This window comes from Plasmopara halstedii (genome assembly GCF_900000015.1).
Source record: "Plasmopara halstedii genome assembly, contig: Scaffold_2386, whole genome shotgun sequence".
Taxonomy (NCBI): Eukaryota; Oomycota; class Peronosporomycetes; order Peronosporales; family Peronosporaceae; genus Plasmopara; species Plasmopara halstedii.
In genome coordinates, this window is record NW_020189293.1 from 1,939,856 (window position 1) to 1,948,346 (window position 8,491).

At 44.7% G+C, this 8,491-nt stretch overlaps 4 protein-coding genes across 4 annotated transcripts in view; 1 reads left to right on the forward strand and 3 right to left on the reverse strand.

The window, feature by feature from the left end:
- Positions 1-203: 203 nt before the first annotated feature.
- PHALS_03859 (TATA-binding protein-interacting protein) lies at positions 204-4,068 on the forward strand (the record flags this gene model as incomplete). The annotated part of the gene is made up of 4 exons (XM_024718153.1): positions 204-245; positions 309-406; positions 479-2,145; positions 2,210-4,068. The coding sequence occupies 4 exons, from the start codon at positions 204-206 to the stop codon at positions 4,066-4,068; spliced, it is 3,666 nt and encodes a 1,221-aa protein (XP_024583580.1).
- Positions 4,069-4,166: 98 nt separating this feature from the next.
- On the reverse strand, positions 4,167-4,841 carry PHALS_03860 (Mesoderm development candidate 2; the record flags this gene model as incomplete). Its single annotated transcript, XM_024718154.1, has 3 exons — positions 4,167-4,493; positions 4,555-4,657; positions 4,714-4,841. The coding sequence occupies 3 exons, from the start codon at positions 4,839-4,841 to the stop codon at positions 4,167-4,169; spliced, it is 558 nt and encodes a 185-aa protein (XP_024583581.1).
- A 582-nt stretch (positions 4,842-5,423) lies between these two features.
- PHALS_03861 (atp-binding cassette sub-family f member 2) lies at positions 5,424-7,268 on the reverse strand (the record flags this gene model as incomplete). Its single annotated transcript, XM_024718155.1, has 1 exon — positions 5,424-7,268. The coding sequence occupies one exon, from the start codon at positions 7,266-7,268 to the stop codon at positions 5,424-5,426; it is 1,845 nt and encodes a 614-aa protein (XP_024583582.1).
- Positions 7,269-7,578: 310 nt separating this feature from the next.
- PHALS_03862 (chromatin modifying protein 5) overlaps positions 7,579-8,491 on the reverse strand; it is a gene marked incomplete at both ends in the record, with an annotated part of 952 nt that continues 39 nt past the window's right edge. The window contains 5 exons of the mRNA XM_024718156.1: positions 7,579-7,810; positions 7,873-7,946; positions 8,002-8,115; positions 8,187-8,354; positions 8,417-8,491. The exon at positions 8,417-8,491 is cut by the window's right edge and continues 39 nt beyond it. Coding sequence (XP_024583583.1) covers positions 7,579-7,810; positions 7,873-7,946; positions 8,002-8,115; positions 8,187-8,354; positions 8,417-8,491 — 663 coding nt within the window. The remainder of the gene's footprint in view (positions 7,811-7,872; positions 7,947-8,001; positions 8,116-8,186; positions 8,355-8,416) is intronic.

The window sequence follows — 8,491 nt, forward strand, 5'->3', positions numbered from 1 at the left end:
ACATCAACGTTGCTTCGAACATCCCGTTAACTCATCACTTGTGGCTATTGGATAGTGTTTACGAGACCCTGCTTGTTTCATTTTGAGGAGAAGCAATATAGCAGCATTTTAGAAGTACACGAAATTGTCAATTCGGTGTAATGCACATATTTACCGAAAATCCTCCTCGGTAATCACTCTCTCTAATAAGCGTATCGTTTTAAATGCGTGCAAACGAAGACAAGATCGCGCAACTTCTTGACAAGGTTCGCTATATCTTACTGTGATACCAATTGTCTAGCTCATGCTAATGCTTTTTTACGTGCAAGACAACGGATTTTGACAAGGATGAGCGTTATATGGCGACGTCTGATCTATGTGTGGAGCTTAACAAGGATGTCGATCTGGGATCATATCTCGAGCCCAAGTACGTTGAGTCCATAAGAGTATATTATCAATAAAAGACGTCTAAATGGTATTTCTTGGTGGTAAACTGCAGAGTCTGTGTGGCGGTTTTGAAACAGCTGGATGATAAATCAAACGACGTGCAATCTATCGCCGTTAAATGTCTGGGCATTCTTGTCACTAAAGTACAGGTAGCTCAAGTAGCGGACATCTGCTCTAAGCTGTGTGACCTCATTTTAAATGGCAAATCGGAGCTTCGAGATATCTACTCCATTGGCCTAAAGACTATCGTGGCAGATGTGTCTCAGTCCACGGGAGCGTCTATCGCTAATAGTATTTGTGTAAGGTTACTGACGTCTTTTGGAAAAGACAAGGACGTCGCTGTTAAGGCTGAAACGCTTGACATTCTCAATGATATTTTACGCCGTTTTGGATATGATGTCTCTACTGAGCACGCAACTATCATGGAGCTGCTGATGATGCAGCTCAACGACGAGTCACCGCTGGTACGCAAGCGTGCCACTGCTTGTTTAGGATCGCTAGGTGTCATGGCGTCTGATGTTCTTGTAAGTCGACTGGTCGAGCATCTTATCCAGGGCATTCAAAGATCGACCGACTTTACGAATGTTCGCACGTTGATTCAGACTATCGGTATGCTCTCACGAACGGCAGGTCATCGTCTTGGACAACACTTGGATGCGGTGATTCGAATTCTGATGCATTATTGCGGTCAGTTCGGAGACGAATCGATGCAAAACGAAGATTCGGATGAGCTACGCGCAATCTGCTTCCAGGCTTTTGAATCGTTTGTCATTCGATGCCACAATGAGATCATGCCGCATGTGGAGCCTATTTTGGAGCTCGTGATGCAATTTATTTTCTATGACCCCAATTATAACTATGTCGACTCTGCTGACGAAGATGAAGATATGAATGAAGATGAGGAAGAGTATAGTGATGAGGATGGTGGCTACAGTGATGATGATGACGACACCAGCTGGAAAGTTCGTCGTGCTGCTCTTCGCGTTCTCGCGGCGATTATTACTACGAGGCCAGAGCTATTAGAGCAGCTGTATCTTCGTTGTGCCCAGCCTTTGATCTCACGCTTTAAGGAGAGAGAAGACAACGTCCGTGTTGACGTGTTTGGGGTATTTTCAGAACTTCTGCGTACAACTCGCAGGATCCTTTCGAGCTCGAATGGAACAAGTTCCTTCCAACAACAGACGTCAAACCCGTGCATTACTCAGTTAGAGATGCGTTTAAATGCTCTCGTGAATGCGGCCAACAAACAGTTTGGAATGAAAGCGTCTGTGTCGTCACGCTGTGCAGTAGTAACTATGCTGAGTGAGCTTGCGATGGTGGAACATGGAAAGCTCGGAGATTTCATAGGTCGCTTAATACCGAACATTCTCAATGCAGTGGAGGACAAACACTCAGATTTGAAATTAGATGCGCTGCTTTGTCTTCGTCTGCTTGTCGATACACATACGATGAAGCCATTCCAATCGCATATTGACTCAATCGTCAGGATTGCTGTACAATGTGCTAACGGGGACTGGTACAAGACGGTAGCAAAGGCACTTAGTCTAATTGAATCGCTTGTTCGTATCATCCGTTCTACTGATGATAGAGACCTGACGTACAAGGCGTACGCAATTCCATTGTTTGAAGCGGTGCTGCCTAGATTAAAGATCTATGATGTTGACCAAGAAATAAAGGAGGCTGCAATTAGCAGCATTGGAACAATTGTTGCTGTGTTGGGTGCGTGAATATTTGTTTTGGACGATTATGTTGCTTGTTAACCATTTTTATGTTTTGATCATAGGTGACGAACTTGGTTCACGTGTCGAAGAAGTTTATCCTTTACTCCTGGAGCGCCTTCACAATGAGGTCACACGAGTTCATAGTATCAAGGCCATTGGAGTCATTGCCCGCTCTAAGCTTAGTTTGGACATGTCGCCAGTTCTCGTGGAATGCACTCAAACTCTGGCTCACCTGCTTCGCCAACAGTCTCGTCCATTGAAGCAAGCAACGTTGAGTACCCTTACTGATCTCGTTGTTAGCAAAGGTGAATCCATGTCTGTGACTTTGCTTTGCGAAGTTGTGCAGGAAGCCTCGCATCTGCTTACTGACACGGACTTGCAGCTATGCCGCATGAGTATCACTCTAGTGTCGAACTCCATTCAAGTATGCCCAAGTGTTACCTTAACGAAGAATTTTTTGGAAAACGCCCAGCCGGAAGCTTTAAAATTATGCCACAGTTCCATGCTTCAAAGCCCTACTTTAGATGTATTAAAAGACTTTTTCGCGCAGCTGACGCAGCTTAACTCTCGCGGTAGCAGCTTTACAGATCTGTTTGAAGCATTAATGAGAACGCCAACGGAAGAATCGAAGCACTCTGTTCTGAATATCGCTCGATGCGTTGCAGGTGTATGCGCAGTTACGAGCGAAGAAAACCGCGCGATGGCTTTAGCAAAATTTATCGGTGACATAACACAAATCGAGTCCGAAAGGAAGCGAATATTGGCTCTTCACTGCTTAGGCGAATTTGGCCGCAAAAGTAAGCTTGCCGGTTACAGTGACTTTAAAGAGCTCATTTTTAAGAGTTTAAATGATTCAAGTGAAGAAGTAAAAGCTGCTGCTGCGTACTCGCTTGGTAGCATTTGCGTGGGAAACATGGAAGAGTATCTGGACAGTATTATGGTCAAATTGGAATGTGGAGAAAATTCTTACCTGCTGCTCACATCGCTGCGCGAAGTCATATCGGACCATGTCGCTGACCCTCACCATGGTATCGCAACATATGTGAACCGTGTTCTTCCTGTTCTTCAGGATTTGAGCGCTCGCCAGGAAGAAGGCGTGCGGAACATGGTCAGCGAATGCATGGGAAAACTTGCTGTGACGAATGGCTCAAAGATCATGCCAATCGTGGCCGAGCTTTGTCAATCTTCAGACATACGGTCACGTTGGACTGCCGTGACGAGTCTTAAATATGCCATGACAACCACGGCTCAGGATCTAGACGCGATCTTTGCTTACATCGACCCCTTCTTAACTGCGCTTGAAGACGAAGATATACACGTGCGTCGTGCTGCTCTTTTGACACTCAATACAGCTATTCACCACCACCCACACTATCTCGTACCTTACGTCCGCGATCGTATATTCCCTGTTCTTTTAAAGACGACGGAAATAAAGTTGGAGCGTGTCGTTGACCTTGGTCCTTTCAAACACAAGGTGGATGATGGCTTACCTCTTCGCAAGGCCGCATATTCGTGTGTGGAAACTCTGATCCAGGTGCTACCGCAACAGCTCGACATAAGCCTCTTTATTGATCAATTAAAGCGTGGTTTGGGCGATTTAGACGATATCCAGATGCTCAGCCATCAAATCTTAATTAAAATTTGCAACGTTCAGCCCGGTAGCATCGTCGGTGCATTGGACTCATTGGTAGAGCCATTGGAAAAGACAATTAACAAAAAAGTTAAAGAAGATCAGGTTGGGCCTGAGATTGAGCGCGCTAAAGACCTCATCCGTAGCGCGCTGCGTGCACTTGATGCCATGAGTGTTGTCAATGACGCCAACTCCCACCCAAGGCTGAACACTGTCATTGAAAGTGCGAAAAAGAATAAACTCTTGTGCCCTCTTCTGGATTCTATCCGCAGTGAGCGTTCAACCAATTAAGCTTTCAAGTCTAAACATGGATGGATTGGTGTTGCTCTTCTACCGAGTACAAACTACAAAAATTATCAACGAAATGTAATAGGTGGTGACAGAATAAATTACAGCTCATTTTGCCATTGATCTTTTAAAGTTTTCGCCTTATTGGAACTCAGCGTTTTACCGTCTGAAGTTTTGCTTAATTTATATCCTGATGGGACCTTTTGTGTATTCGTCTTCTTTGGCCCCACTTGTAGCCGTTTGAGATTGTAACGTTGGCGATTTTCGCTTGAAGACGATTTACTATTCCACTCGTATTCCTTCACATCTTGCTGCTCGTGAAGAAACGTCATAATTTCATTTACAAAAATGCCCTTTTGCAGTCCAATGAGCAGTTTTGAATCATCCACTTGGTATATGTTAACGTCAACTCCTCCATTCCACAGCATCTACACCAAATTTAACAACTTAAAAAACATTCGAATACTGCTCAGCTATTTCAATGTTCACCTCTTTCCACCTAGACGCAACGTCTGTAAGAGGCTCATTGTGACCTTTCTTCAGAGTCACAAATATCATTTGTGGTCCAGACATCTTAATCTCCTCTGCATTTCTATCGGTGAAGATAAGTGAGAATTCGTTTCGTTTACTGCCTCGCGTTGCGCTCACCTATCACCGAGCTGTCGAAAATGTTCGTCTCCCTCCGTGGTCAGCTCATGCTGATCATCCCCTAACTCCCACGCTTTTTCGAGTGCGTCGTAATCGATCGGTTTTGTGCGGCCACATTCTACATCCATCCACGACAAAAATGCCAAGAGGAAGATCGAAAAAATCCTCAACCAAAGCATCGTGAGGGAAGATTGCAAGATGTCGCTGACCCGTCACTTATTTATTTTTAAGCATGTATAACTGGCGCTTTGTTGTTCACCAAAATATGTCACACATTGAGTGAACGATTTGAACAGTCTTAGCGCGGAAGTAGTAAGCAGTTGCGATAGTATTGAAGTGAGATCGATGGTTTTATACTATTAACAAAACAGTACCTGCGACCGGCATAAATTATACAACACTAGTAGCTCGGAAAAATTTAAGGTATGTTGTGAGGCCATTAGACGCCTGTGAAGTTGCTATCTTCAGGGCTCTTTCTGTACTCTCTTTACATTAACACATAATCAACACAACAGAAGTAATGCACTCTGATTACAATTTCGATCAGAAAGTTGTTTCAATTCCATTCATCAGTTCGCCAGCCAAATACAAACACCTGCATATATGAGTCAATGAGCATTCTACTAGCTAGGCAATCAAATATAAAGGTATAAGAAATCAGAGTCAGCTGAGTTGCCGTAACACTCTATTGCAATCAGCTGTCAAAAAGCCTACTCATTTGCAGACTTAACGGACTCTTTATCTCCTAGCTTAAGCTGCTGCCGAACGCGCATTTTGAAATCCGAAATTTCGCCTTGATACACTCGAATAGACTGATTTTCCACGAGCCAAATCTCTTTAGCAACCTGGGAAATCAATCGCATGTCGTGACTCACCAGCAGCATCCCTCCTCCAAAATTATTGATGGCACGAGCCAATGCATCGATCGACTCCATATCCAAATGATTAGTTGGCTCATCGAGTAGTAACATGTGGGCATTCTGCTGAGCCATGTAAGCAAACACAACTCGACTCTTTTGGCCATCGGACAGCTGGCCCATGATCTGTGTTTGCACTTCACCAGTAATTCCGTACCGGCCGAGGTAAGTTCTCACCTCTTCAACGGACTTGTTTTCAAAAAGCGACCGGAAATACTCCAGCGGCGATTTCGTCAAATCTAATACATCAACGAAGTGCTGGCTAAATCGCGCAATACGCAACTTGCTGTGCGGTCGGACATTACCGGCAACAGGCACCAAATCTCCTGTAATCAGCTTAAGCAGTGTGGTCTTACCGGTACCGTTAGCACCAACTAGAGCAACACGCGAGTCCAAATCCAACCCCATTTCGACGCCTGAATACAGCAAAGGGCAATTTGGATACCCAAACGCTACATTCTGGAACATCAGCACCGGTGGTGGCAATGGCTCCGGGTTAGGAAACTTGAAATCTCCAGTCGACTCAGACTCGACCTTTTCCGTCAAACCTTCGCGAACCATCTTGGCCAGCGTTTTCTCTTTACTTTGAGCCTGACGAGCGAGCTTCGCGGATCCGTGACCAAATCTGGCAATATATTCCTTCATGTGCTTGATCTGGTCTTGCTCCCAATGATAACGTTTCATCTGATTCTCCTCTTTCTCAGCCTTTGTGCGCACATACGTGTCATAATTACCAGCGTAATACTCGAGCTTCTTATTGGTGAGATCAATGATATTCGTACAGACTTCGTTCATAAATTCTTGCGAATGCGAAATCATGAGAAGAATCTTTTTCCACTTTGACAAATAGTCTTCAAGCCAAACAACAGCTTCCATATCCAAATGATTAGTTGGCTCATCAAGCAAAAGCAAAGTCGGCTGGATAAAAAGAGCACGAGCTAGCGCGATACGCATACGCCATCCACCAGAAAACTCCTTAGTCTTCTTGTTCATCATAGCGTCTGAGAATGTCAGACCGGATAGAATCTGACGGGCGCGAACCTCGGCTGTAGCAGCATCCATGTCATCAAGACGTTCGTACAAGTCTGTCAGACGGTCTGAAATTGCTTCGCTGTCCTCTTCACTGATAGACTCGTCGGTCATCTTCTCCGAAAGCTCATCAGCCTCTGCCTGAAGCTTGTTGCGTTCTTCGTCAACTGACAGCACAGCTTCCAAGGCCGTCATGTCACTTGCTTCAATCTCGTGTTTCAGATGATAGATATCGATGCTTTCTGGAATAGGGATACCACGCGCTCCCAGAACGTTCATAAAGGTTGATTTACCAGAGCCATTGCGGCCAATGAGACCGTAACGGCGACCGTAGTTGAGCGAGATATCGCACTCTTCCATAAGTACTTTGCCAAAATACGTAATGCTAAAGTTAAGCACATTGATGTCCTTAAAGTTCTTATGGACGCTGCGCACATTATGCGAACAGGTGGCAATGATACCTTCCTCGGCAAGACGGTCAGCGTTCGACATATTATCCAATGCTTCAGCCTTCTCAGCGGCTTTCTTTTCATCGGCTGCTTTCTTGCGCGACTCTTTCTTTCCCTTCCGCTCCTTTTTCACACGCGGTTCCTTACTCTCGCGCGCCATTGCAATATACTTTCCACTTTAGATCTGATGTCCGCCAAAACCACCAATGCTTGCGGATAGCGGTGGTTAAACCTTAGGATTAAAACCTTGGAATTAAAACCTTAGCTAACTGTGAGAGATGATAATTTTTTGATTAGAGCTCCGTTTGGACAGTAAGAAATTAGCAAAAATATATTATATACCCTGCAGCATTGTGTTAGCCTGCAAAATTAATTTTTACAAATAATTGATAGTTTCATTTGTGACGCAACGAGCGCCACCTGCGATTCGAGTGCGGACAGGTAGCGATTAAATAGCTCTTGTCTTTATATTACGTGGAGTACGAAGCAACAGGCAGGCCAAATTCATCGGTAGTGCGAACCATTTTGCTCGAATCAAAGGTGCTTGAAGGTATAACTGGTAACACGTGGTCCTGAGTCGACGGCAACAGATATGATGGTGCTACTTCTGCTTTTTCACCAAGTGCTTCTTCTTCAGCCCACTCATCTTCCAGCCCCTCTAGCTCTGCTTCCAGTTCGTCTTCGTCAATCTCATCTCCAATCCTTTTGCAATAACACATTTTTAGCATTTGTTACGAAGGTGATATTTGTCCATGCACACGCACCCATAAGTGCGGCCCATTATGTCTTGAATCTCGTTCATATCTTCCATTAGATCGCTTATGTCATCTTGCACATTCTTTAGATATTCGGTGAGCAATCGACGAATATGTCAAAAGACTAAAAGCTTTTACCTCAAGCTCTGCAACGTTAATCCTCTGGGTCTCAGTTTTCAACTGCACGGCTGCACTCTTGATGGCAGCCACCGTTGTAATTGCGTCTTTAGAAGTTTCGATGGCAAACGATGTCTATATAGCAGTGCGGGATCACAAATCGATCAGAGAGATAAATAACACATCAACCTTCTCGCGTACCATACCTGCTCAATATTATAGGACTGAGCATGCAACTTGTCACGCTGCGCTTCGAACATCTTTTTTCGCTTGAGCGTCTGCATGGCACGTTGTTTGATTGAATTGATGGCTGGACCTCTCGTCTTTTTCATCTGGTCGCGATATTTGCGCAGCTCTTGTTCCAATTTATCGATCTACAGCGGTATCAAATGAGTAAAAGTTGCATCATCACGCTTTCAGAATGACAAAAAAGCACCTTCACGTCTAAATCAGTAATTCGGGCGTCCACTTCCCCCCCCACATCGGAGATATTGACGGGCGGCACCTCTGG